The sequence below is a fragment of the Rattus norvegicus genome, chromosome 3 (assembly GCF_021556685.1).
Source record: "Rattus norvegicus strain SHRSP/BbbUtx chromosome 3, alternate assembly SHRSP_T2T, whole genome shotgun sequence".
Classification (NCBI taxonomy): Eukaryota; Metazoa; Chordata; class Mammalia; order Rodentia; family Muridae; genus Rattus; species Rattus norvegicus.
In genome coordinates this window covers 96,582,048-96,594,772 of record NC_141536.1, presented here as the reverse complement: position 1 = coordinate 96,594,772, position 12,725 = coordinate 96,582,048, and the positions used below count along the sequence as shown (strand labels likewise).

Below are 12,725 nucleotides of genomic sequence, written 5' to 3'. Positions count from 1 at the left end.
GGCTATTGTCACGCCCACTGGAGAAGTTTACTTCAAACACAATACTTCTATGTTTGCCCTGGGTTCCATTGGGATAGACCCCTTAACCCTAAGTGTGGGGGTAAACTCGATTTTTATTGTAAAAGTTGGGGGTGTGAGACAATGGGACAGGCATATTGGAATCCTACCTCAAGTTGGGACTACATCAGAGTAGCCGCTAACTATTCCTGTGGGAATTATGGGGGGGGGGGATCCCTATATAGAAGAGTGTAAATGGAATTGGTGTCACCCTCTCTGGGTCACTTTCACTGAAAAGGGGAAAAAGGCTACAGATTTGTTAAAAGGATATACGTAGGGCTTCAGAATCCGTTACGGAGGACCCGATGAGGGGTTAATATTCACCATTAAATTATAGGTAGAGGCCCTTTATGCCTCCCTTGGTCCCAACCCCGTTATAAGACCTCAGAAACCCCCCACTCCTTCAAGGACATCAGGAAAGATCATACCCACCATGGGCATGTCACCCATGGCTACCACCATTGAACCTCTGGGAGAAGGCTTCCATCTCTTTTAATTTAATTAAAGAGGCTTTTAAAACTCTTAATGCTACCAATCCCAAAGCTACAGAATCATGCTGGCTATGTTATGATGTGCACCCCCACCACCTTATTATGAAGCATAGCATTTATAGGGACCGTCAATCAAACAAAGGAGGTCAACCAGTGTAGGTGGCAACAGCGGAAAAAAATGTCAAACTTTCTCTTTCTGCAGTCACTGGGTCTGGATTATGTGTGGGGAAAAATTCCCCCCTCACAGAAATTCCTCTGTAACCAATCTTTATCTATGATACCTCCTCCCACCTATGAAAGGATGGTGGGCCTGTTCCTCAGGACTCACCCCTTGTGTCAACCTGCAAGTCTTGAGAGATACCCAAGGCTTCTGTATCCTGGTACAGCAAATCCCCAGACTTATTTACCACCTTTATGAAGAGCTTTTATCCCCTTGGGATGACAGCCTGCCATGGACCAAGAGAGAGCCCCTAGGTATTACACTTTTCGTCTTACTGGGTCAGGGGCTAGGGGCAGCAGGCGCTGCCATGGGAGCCTCCACTTTGGTCATACAAGATCAAAACTTTAAAGGCTTGCAGGCTGCCATGAAAGAGTAAAATATGCAGCCAAAAAGTCAGATGTTTAAAAATGCTATCTCACCCCTAAGAAGGACTAAATACCTCAAATTCCAGACCCTGCTCTCTGCCTATAAGTAGATAAAAGGTCACATTTCTTGAGCCTGCTCTGCCAGGAACTAGATAAAAGGGCTTAAGATAAGGCCCTTAGGTATGTGATCTTGACCTTGTAAAGATAACAGGATGCTTCTCTCAGGAACTAGCTGACCATAAAGTTAGATTACAATCTTTTTTTTAATTTTTTTAAATTTTTTTTTAGTAACTTGAGTATTTCTTATTTACATTTCGAGTGTTATTCCCTTTCCCGGTTTCTGGGCCAACATCTTAAAAGCAATCTTGAGAGACAGGAAGCTTCTCCTTGTGATTTTTCACCTGTATTCTCAACATTTTCCAATGACGCCATCCCTACTCCCTTGGGTTGTGGCTTCTTCCTTTAAATAATCCTTCTCTCAGCTACTCGGGGTCGAACTCCTCTGCCCCTGTGTGGGATACGAGTCACGACCCCAGTGCACTGGTTCCTATCGATAAACCTCATGTGATTACAGCAAGGACGCTCTTACGTGAATTCTTGGGGGTCGCATCATCCCGAGACTTGAGTGAGGGTCTCCCCGCTCTGGGGGTCTTTCAGCTGTAGATGCAGACATACAAGAATAGGAAAATTCCATCTCAAAACTTTAAGAATCCTTAACCTCCTCATCAGAATTAGTACTCCAGAATAGGAGGGACCTTGATTTCCTGTTTCTCCAACAAGGGGCTCTTTGTGCTGCACTTAGGGAAGAATGCTGAGTTTTTTATAGACCATTCAGGAATGATAAAAGATTCTATGGCAAGGATTAGAGAAGGACTGGCAAAAAGAAAGAGAGAAAGACAAGAAGGATGACAAAAATGTGGATGCTTCACTCCTTCTTTAAAAGGGGAACAAGAAGAGGATAGGGAGGCAAAGTTTAGAACAGAGATTGAAGGAACGCCCATTCAGAGCCTGCCCCACATGTGGCCCATACATATATAGCCACCAAACTAGATAAGTTGGATGAAGCAAAGAAGTGCAGGCTGACAGGACCCAGATATAGATCTCTCCTGAGAGACACATCCATAATTCAGCAAATATGTCGGCAAACCACTGATCTGAGACTGGAACCCCAGTTGAAGGAATCAGAGAAAGTACTGAAAGAGCTTGAAGGGGCTTGAGACTCCATATGAACAACAATGCTAACCAACCAGAGCTTCCAGGGACTAAGCCATTACCCAAAGATTATACATGGACTGACCCTGGACTCCAACCTCATAGGTAGCAATGAATAGCCCTGTAAGGGCACCAGTGGAAGAGGAAGCCTTTGGTCCTGCCAAGACTGAACCCCCAGTGAATGGTATTGTTGGGGGAGGGTGGTAATGGGGAGAGGATGGGGAGGGGAACAACCATATAGAAGGGGAGGGGGAAGGGGCTAGGGGGATGTGGGCCTGGAAACCAGGAAAGGTACTAACAATTGAAATGTAAATCAGAAATACCCAATTTAATGAAGATGGAGAAAAAAACTAAAAAAAAAAAAAAGAGAGAGAGAGAGAGAGAGAGAGAGAGAAAGAGAGCAGAACCAGGGGTGGTTTGAATCATAGTTCAACTCTTTCTCCTGGCTCATTACTTTGATTTCTGCCATTACGGGGCCTTTCGTGAGTTTAATACTTATGCTGACTTTTGGACCTTGCATTTTTAATTGCTTGCTCACGTTCATTAGGGAACGTATTAGTACAGTACAGGTTATGATGTTGAGACAGCAATATCTAGGGTTAAATTGAGATGAGGTATAGCAGGATAGCAAATGATCTCAGGATTCAGATATTCCCAAGGAAAAGGGAGGAATGTGGAATGTGGGGACCAAGCAGACAAAAGCTGTCTTAGAAAACATCAGGGAGCTCCACAAGAATTTGCTGAATAAAGGCTCCATTCTAGAAGTGCCACAACTGTTTAAACTGTAACCTTGCTGATGTAATTTGTACCCCTAAAACTGTATAAAAAGTATGTGCCTTTGTTCCCTTGTTCCCGGGTGTCGCCTCTGCCCGGATTGCAGAACGACCCTAGTGCACTGGACTAGTAAAACCTCTTGTTTGTTACATCAATCTCCATCTCTGACACAGGACTCAATGGGCTTTTCTCAAGTTTACAGTAGTAGTAGGAAGCAGCTTTTGTGTGCGCGGTGGAGGCTTACAGAATCTACAGCCCATGAGAGCAGAAGCTCATCAGTGAGAAGTAGGTGTGGCAATGGAAATGCCTGCAGTAGAGGCAAAGACCTTATAGAAATGCAGTCATTTCTGTGGGGATTCACCTTATTGGTTTTAAAAGTTCAGCCAGGCATAGTAGTGCATGCCTGATCCCAGGACTTGGGATACAGAGGCAAGAGAACTTCAAGCCTGGTCCATAAGTAAAATATGTCTCACAATGAACATAACTTACCTGATCATTTCATAATTAAATTTTTAAAAGTTAGAGAATGAAATAAACTTGAAAAAAATGTTTGCCATGTGCCCTCTAAGAATTTGGCTTTTTATATATATATTGTGCTTGTTTTAAGAAAAGGTCTTACTTCTAGTCCTGGTTAGCCTCACTCTCTATGTAAACCGGAATATCTATGAATTTAGGAAGATCTATTTGCATCTGCTTCTGAAATGCTGGCATTAAACGTCTGAGCTACCATAACCAGCTTACAATTTGTTACTAGTTCTTCATTCAGAAAAAAGGAATCTATATTGGGTGGACTCATCTTATGGTAATTATACATCTTAAAATTGTTATTTCTAGAAAAAGGTAGTAACTTCTTAGAAACAAAACTGTCCATTAATTGAGATTATTTGCCCACAAATAAGCAGATCTGGAACTGTACCTTTTCACCTTCATTTTCCACAACCCTTAGTTCTTACCGTCTGCAAGATGTAGATAATGGTTGCTGCATAGCGAACTGGCTTATTGAATCGGAGCTGTAAGTACTAGAAAACAGAGAAAGAAAAGCAATCAGTAAGCTTTAGACAAGAGTTGTGTCTTGCAGTGAAGAGACACCATGACTATGGAAATTCTTATAAAGGAAAGCATTTAATTGGGAGTTGATTCCAGTTTCAGAAGTTTAGTTCATTGTCATCAGGGTGGGAATCATGGTGGCACACAGGCAGACATGATGCTGGCAGATGTAACTGAGAGTTCCGCATCCTGATCCACAGGAAGAACCATGGAACCTGGCTTGGGCTTTGGAAACCCCAAAGCTCACCTACAGTGACACTTCCTCTAACAAGGCTACACATTTTAATCCTTCTTAAATAAATGCCACTGATGGCTAAGCATTCAAATATACAAGCCTATAGGGCCATTCTTATTCAAACCACCACAAGCAGCTGACATTTTTTAATTTTTGGTATTCCTTTGATTATAGTATTTGTGTTTATAAAACTATTTTATGGTATATTTCCTTGGAAGTAACCAGAGGGGAAAAAAGCATGGATTGCTAAAACTAAACATAATAATATCTAGTTCTTCATCGTTTTCGCAACAGTTGTGGAAAGCAAGTGGACTGCTTGCATGGAAGTTTACATCTCTTCACTTTCTAACCAGGGGTCTTCCTGCTGGACCCACTGATGGCAATATGTCTTTTCTGTCCCTTCTGCCCACAACTTAGCCTAAATCCTTTCTTCTTTTCTAAACTAATTCTGTTGCCCTCCCATTGCCCATTTTAGAACTAAGCCTTGGCAGTATGCTCTATTAGTTTATTACCCATCACATTGTGCCTCTTGGGGCAGCTCTGATCAAACCAATGTCAAAATGTCCAGTGACTATTGCTGCCAAAACAATGTATGACTTTCTGACTCAACCTGCTCTATTGCCTGGCTACAGCTGTCTATCCTAAGTTATATGTGTGCTTTCCAGATTCTCTCCAGATTAAATAATTATTTGTATTTAAACTGGAAATTATTATAATTTTATATTTTAATATTTTAATTGACATAGGCATTATTCCCTTCTATTCCCCTCCACAAATTGATAGTCTCTTTTCTTTGATTATTATTATGAATGTGGATGTGGATCTCTCTGTATCTATGTGCACGAATATCTATAAATATAACTACTAAGTCCTTTATTCTTGTTTGTGCATATGTAAAGACAACATAAACCCCATTTGTCTCCATTTAAGGACCAAGCCTGATTTCTTAGAAAGGCTATAAGGCACCTACTCTAAGAACAGACCCTAAGTCCCAGAAATGAGGCCATAAAAAACAGCTCCAAGGAGAGACCATAAAATCCAGAACAAGATCATAAAAGCTCCTCCCAAAGAACTGCCTGAGGATAGCCACAAAAATGGGGAAATATCTTATCTCAGAATGGGTAATCTGCACTGGTTAGCCCTATTTTATCACATGGTTGAATGTTCATGACATAGGAATGCAGACCATTGACCACTTGTGACCCCTTATCACCTACCAATGAAATTTTAGATTACCTAATCCTTGTAGAAATCACCCCCCATTCCCTATAAGAAGGCCTATGTGACTTTGTCTGCGATCACCATTTTAGAGAATGGTTCTTCCTCACATGCTGATTGTTTCTGCAGAATAAACACTATGTTTTCGCTTACAATCTGAGTCTGGGGTCTTCAGTGATTTTCAGACCCTTACACATATATGGTTTCAAAACTGACCATTCTGTACTTGACAACCAATAAGGGGTCAGTCCTACCCAGTTATAGTGCATATGAACTATAGCAATTACCACCATTGGAAGTTATTTAAAAAAGGTGCAATAAGTGTCACTCAAATGTTGGTGGCAACCAAAAGCTGTTTTTATTTTCCACCTCTCACATTAACTAAAAATGAGAAACAGATTCTCTTCAAATTTAAAGTTTCATATTTCTTCTCAACATTTTTAGTTATCTGTCAGGGAGAGTGATCCAACTGGCATCCATGTTCCTATGCATATTCTCTTCTCTGAGCTGTTAGTCAGATACACTAAATATTTTTAAAGCCACCAGTCCCTGTTGGGTATTTATACCCTTTCATTTCTGGAGCTCAAACATTCAAAATGAATTCCCTTAGGTCAAATCACTGCTGCAGTGCCACATTCCCACAGAGGTGTCTAATGTTTTCCCCCTTTGAGCTCCTCTTGGTATCTGCTGGCAGCCCTCTACTTCTGACTCCATCACCCTGGAGATGTTATCTCTTTCAATGATCTATTTTCTCCTGCATGAAATCACACAATTCTACGTCTAAAAGTCTGTGTTTGCTCTTTCTCACTTACTGGTTTTCTTTGGTGAATATATAAGCTTTTAACATAATAGAAAGCAAAAAGCAAGTCTAAAAGAAAAATGGCATATTTCATGCCTGTTTTCAAAAGTCACAGAGATAATATTTAGTATCCTTGAATTGTTTCTTTTCTTAGAACACTAGACTTGGTCCAGCCATATTATTTCCTAACTCAAGACACACTAAACCTACTTTCCATGGCTACTCATACCCAAATAGTAATAACATGAAGCTAATCTTGCCTTGTTGTCAGCCCTCCTAACACACATCCAGTTCATGAAAAGAGCCTGGTACACTACACTTTCACACAAAAACACTTGGTTTGTTTCTGTTAATGCTGCTTTAAAATTAACTTTTCCTCTATATTTTGGCAACAGACTCCTACTTAACCCAATTGCTTCAGTTGGGAAAACCCTAAAATTAATCTGATCATTCAGCTAGACTATAATCCTAAATCAGAAACCACATAAAATATGCCACTCCTCAACTAAACTGTGTAGTGACATATCTATAAGTATCAAAAGCTAATTCCTTCATAGATTGAACTAAAATCCTCATAATATTGGGTTATATTTTATCAGATATTAAATACCAATTTTAGGACAAATATTTTATAACATAACATTTTGCTAAAGTAATATTCTATAATATTTAGACATGTTACTTATCAAAATATTATCAAAATAATAACATAGACTCGAATTCACAGAAGAACTAAAATTAACTTACTAAAAGGTAATATATAAATGTTCAAAGATCACTGTGTGAGACATTATAACTTAAGTGGTTTTGTTATGAAACCTTTAGATTGAAAGAAGTAAGAAGGTCATCCAGTCTAAAAGAAGCTAGACATAATGATAGAACATGAAAGATATTTTAAGATATTATTATTATCTTAAGCTGGATTTATTAGCACAGACAATGAATATAAACAAAACAGAAATGAAGATGGCATCAAACTGGAGATAATGAAAAAGTATGCTACTGAAATTGACTTATGCTGGGTGCCGTGGTGCATCCCTTTAATCCCAGCTCTCAAGAGGCAAAGGCAGGGAGAGCTAAGCCTAATTTAGAACACATGGATGAAAATAATTCCTATGCTTTGACCTGGAGTGAATTAGTGATAAAGTTGCACAGAGACATAGTTTCTTCTTGATATCCTGCTGCCAATCAAAGCAACCAGTTGGGTATACCCAGTGTATCAACTTGAAATAAACTAGAATCAAGCATAGAAGGAACTTTAATTGTGGAACAGTTCCACTGAGTCCATGGGACATTTTCTGAATTAATGATAAAGGATGGAGTGACCACTAGAGATAGTACCGCCCTTGAAAAGGTGGTCGTGGGTTGAATAAAGAAGCAGGCAGGGCAAGCCATGTAACTAGTATATATCCATGGTCTCTGTTTCAGTTCTTATCTCAGGTGAGTTCTTGCTTGAGCTTTTTTCTATATTGAATTGGGATCTGTAAGATGTAACAACCATTTTCCTCCCTAACTTGGTTTCAAGCAGTTTTTTTTTTAATCACAGCAACTGAAAGCAAACTAGACTATCCATCCCAAAAGTGATGAGCTTAAAACTCAAGAATGACTATTCTTCATCTCACTGAGAGTAATGGCTATTCCTCCATTATTGCTCCAAGTTCCTATGTAGCTCGAGTCAACTGCCCAATCAGTAGCTTGAGGAATGGAATAGCCTAGCCTACATATATATTTGGAAGTGAGCAGTCATCCAGCTCGCACCGCCCCCTTTTGTTGTTATTGGTGGTGGTGGTGGTGGTAGTGGTGTGTGTGTGTGTACGTGCGTGTGTGCACGTGCATGTGTCTATACTTGTTCCAGAGCTAGACCAGTTGTGCCAGCTTGCTTGCATAGCAATATAATGGCAGTATTCCAAGGGACAAACACAGAAGCTGTAAATTTCATGAAGTCTAAAGTCCAAACTCACTAATTGCTTGAAAATTTTTATTCATCAAAGCAAATGACAAAACTAGTTGATAATCAAGGAATGGAATATGCTGCCCACTTATTTCAGTCTTTTACACCTGAAAAGATTTGAAAAAGTAATATATTTTACTATATAATATGGCATAAAGAAAAAATTCCAAATACCAGTGTTATAAACAGGGAACATTGAAAATAATAGAAATGTTGACATACTCTTCTAGCCCAGATTTATAAAAATGACTCCATATACTAGTATCTCATCCACTGTTGAAGGCCTTTGAGATAGAAGTATTAACAATATTTGGAGTCTGAAAAACAGATACAGAGTACTTAAGAACTTTTTCTTGTGGTGCAGCTAGCATGTGGCAAAACCATCATTCAAAGCCAAGTAGGCTTACACTTAGAGTTCATGCTGTTCGCATCTAGGCCACACTGCCAATTCTTGTAAAGTAGAGGCCTATCTTAAAATCATCTTTCAAGTACTTTATACAATCCTTATGTCCTCCTGTTATATTAGAAAGATTTTAAAGAATCCTCAGGCAAGCAATGGTACTTTAAAAATAGGTTTGTATACTAAATTTAACATGCAAATTTGAAAGGGGTTTAGATCTCTTCAGAGTTGGCCTGGCCTCGCTGTGCTGAGAGACATGCATCATAGGTTTCTCAGGTCAGAACCTTTGATGTTCTGCAAATTATGTGTTTGCAATTTGCTAAGTTGTGTTTGCAAGTCTCATTCACTTTACTAAAATTAGATACAAGTTACAAGGTTTAGAGAAGGCAGGCTTCTTCATGTGAATATATTACTCAACTATTTTTAAGTAAACATGGAACCTTTGTTAACCTAATTATGTATTTCCAACGCTACATTCACTCAAATTTGGCAACAGAATAAGATCTCTCTTATTACTTGAGGTAAGAGCTGTGATTTTTGTGCTGACAAACACCAAATGAGTTAATACAGATAATACTTCAAACAGTATTAGCACACAGCTATGTACCTATAACCTTGTGTTGTAATTATTTATGAGTTTATTGTTTGTTTCCTTTTGCACGAGCAAAAGCTCCATGAGGGAGCTTTCCCTCATGTCCTCAAGGCCTGAAGGTGTGCATAGGACAGAGTAATTGCTGAATTGATATTTATTAAATGAATAACTAATCACAACATATATTTCAAGAGGAAACAGACATGAGTTAAAAAATATTAGAAACATTTCCAGAACAAGACTAGAAAACTCAGAAATGTTTTCTACAATCAAAAATCTAGGCCACATTTTGGTTTCCAGAAGTACATTACAAGTGAATGGAATATGAGCACAGTTTGTAGAGCTGAGCATACATTTACTTGTTTTTCTCTTGAGTTTGTGTTTCAGACTACGGCTGTTGAATTGCCCAACCTGATTAATTTTCAGAATCAGGATAATTAATGTTGAACATTTGGGATATGATTGTCTGTGAAACTGTATGTCTTAAGAGCTACTGGAAATATTTATTTTCATGAACAGCTTTGGAACACTAGAGAAACATTTTGTGATAATTTATCTCACAGATTTTTTTAAAGTAAGTTTTTTACAAGTCTCCTGCTGTGACTTTCAGGGTTTTCATTGGCAATGAAGTTCAATATTTTTTTCTTCACAAAAACAGATTTATAAGCACACTTAGATGCTGGGCATGAAATATCAGTTTTGAACATGTTGGTTTTATTTAGAATTGTCTAAAGGCCAAAATTCCATAGTCTTATTCCCCGTTCATTACAATAATTTCCATATTTTTGTTACTTGAGAATTTCTTCCTACTAAAATATTTCTCACTTTTCCAAATATTCCCATTTGCTACTTAAAACTGGAGTGCAGTAATAATTAGCAATAGCTAGCTACTCCTTGATATACAGGCCATTAAATGATCATATACAAATATTGGCTTCTGAGTAGATTTTCATCTAGTTTTAAAACATGTCTAACTTACCTATCTAGATCTTACTTTTCTCTGCTGGAAATTATAATACTAGTACCTTGTGTTGTCTGCCTTTTTAGAGTAGTCATGCTAGTGACAATAAAAATGGCATTATCTCTCTAAATCTTTATTACCTTTCACCAATTAAATGGTACATCCGTTTTTATACATTGCTCCTCATTAAATCATGGAAATAGCCAGCAGGAGTGACATTACTAGATGCCTTCTACAGAGAGACAGATGTGTCTACAGCCAAAACCTAGCACTCCACCTCCAACCCCAGACTACATAATGTATAATGTCTTTCTAAGCAGCGTGGAATTGCTTTGAAAATAGTAGTCTACTACTGATGTCAGGATGTCCTAGAAAAACAACAAACCAAGGGGTGGGGGAGGACTTTTCCTATGGAAAGCAAGTGTCATCTCCTTGTTGTGGGCAGGCAGGAAGTGGTCTCTTACCTCATAGGTGCTTGTGATGCCAGATCTGTAGAACACAGGAAGAAAGAGCTCAGATGTGAAGAAGACCACAAATGCATATGAAATGAGGAAGATGAGGAAGGATGCCCCAAACCGGTAGACTTCAGCAGGCGTCCCCAGGACAGTGACAGCCGACATAAAGCTGGCTGTTAAAGACAAAGCTACAGGGGCAAAGCTCATTTGCCTTCCCCCTACTAAGAACTCCCGAGATGTTGTCTTTTTTCTTTCCTTTATGGCAAAGAACACGCCAATTCCAGAGGAAATGACAAAGAGGGCTGCAAACACAACATAATCCCACGCTTCAAAGCTCTTCACAGCCATGCTTGGGAGTGGAACACAAGAAAGTATCTTTCAAGCAGGGCTCACTGAGATGTTTCCAACAGCCAATGCTTTTTTGAGATGGAAGGAAGAATTTGATTCTCTGAAGAGTTGAGGATCACCCATCCATGTCTAAATCTTCAGATACCAAACTATCCTCAGAATTCTCAAGAGCTTGCTGTGAAATTAAAAACAATCAGTAGTGAAACTGGCACCAAGGGGGAAAATGATACATTGAGATCAGATTCTGGCCCCTTGTTGTCTGTTGTTCTCCTGAAGCATCTGCCAGAGAACTTCTGAAGTTACTCGGGGTAGAGGGAGTAGACTGGCCCTCTAGGATGCTTTTTATCTCCTAGATTTTTTTTAATGAAAGTTAAACATTATTAGGAAACATGGAAGTGATAAAATTTGACCACTTCAGCATTTTTTTTAATTCCTGAAGTGGAACATAAAAATGCAAACACAACTGTCAGTGTCATCTGCCTCCTGACTAAGGGAGTGTGGGGTGTTCATGCCTATAATTGCTGGGCAGTGGGGTAGAGGGTAAAGAGCAATGAGCTAGTAGTCCAGAGAACTTTGCCCACATCGTGGCTCAATCACAACTCAGTTACTGTTAATAAAGCACTTCACTTTCCTGAGCTTTCCCTGGAGCACTGGGATAAGACATCATGAGACTTTGAATCTTACACTTCCTGACCCCCTTTGTTCTAATATCTTTGTGCTTAGAATGGAAAACTTTAAATAGAGCAATGTCCCGACTCAGAGAATGGATTAACCAGTAATTGATAAATCATCTGTAGTCATATTATTTTCTCCTCCACTCCTTTATTTTTCACTTGTTTTCTATACTTGCATACAACGGCTGAATTAGTTAGGGCCAAGTCAAGTAAGAGGATGAGGAAGATAAAGTAGTATAGTCCAGCTTCTGCTTTTTGTAGATCCTTGGAAAACTGGAAGCACCTTTTTTTGCTTAATTTTTATTAGATATATTTCTTTACTTATATTTCAAATGTTATTCCTGTTCCCGGTTTCCTGTCCATAAGTAGTCCAGAGAGCTAGTATTCCAGAGACCTTTGCCCACATCATGGCTCAATCATAACTGAGTTACTGTTAATAAAGCACTTCACCTCCCCCTCCCCCATACAGGAATTCCCCCCATACATCCGCCTTACTGCCCCCCATATTCCCCTGCACTAGGGGTCAAACCTTGGCAGAACCAAGGGCTTCCCCTTCCACTGGTGCCCCAACAAGGCTATTCTCTGCTACATATGCAGTTGGAGCCCTGGGTCAGTCCATGTACAGTCTTTCGGTAGTGGTTTAGTCCCTGGAAGCTCTAGTTGGTTGACATTGTTGTTCTTACGGGGTTACAAACTCCTTCAACTCTTTCAATAATTCTTCTAATCCCCCCACAAGGGGGTCCTGTTCTCAGTTCGGTGGTTTGCTGCTAGTTTTGACCTCTGTATTGGACATGCTCTGGATGTGTCTCTCAGGAGAGATCTATATCCAGTCCCTTTCAGCATGCATTTTCTAGCTTCATCAATCTTATCTAGTTTTGGTGGCTGAATATATATGGGCCACATATGGGGCAGGCTCTGAATGGCTA

The 12,725-nt window shown here is 39.4% G+C and overlaps 1 protein-coding gene across 4 annotated transcripts in view; it reads right to left on the bottom strand.

Annotated features, from left to right (window-relative positions):
- The window catches only part of Slc5a12 (solute carrier family 5 member 12), a 50,046-nt gene extending 38,606 nt beyond the window's left edge, over positions 1-11,440 (bottom strand). For 3 of the 4 annotated variants that reach the window (XR_015683175.1, XM_087653298.1, XM_087653299.1), the window contains exons 1-2: positions 10,787-11,427; positions 4,073-4,138 (exon numbers count right to left, since the gene is read on the bottom strand). Coding sequence is in view for 3 of the 4 variants with exons in the window: in XM_087653298.1 (XP_087509424.1) it covers positions 4,073-4,138; positions 10,787-11,125 (405 nt within the window). In the remaining variant the exon portion in view is untranslated. 4 annotated transcript variants of the gene reach the window in all.
- Positions 11,441-12,725: the final 1,285 nt, after the last annotated feature.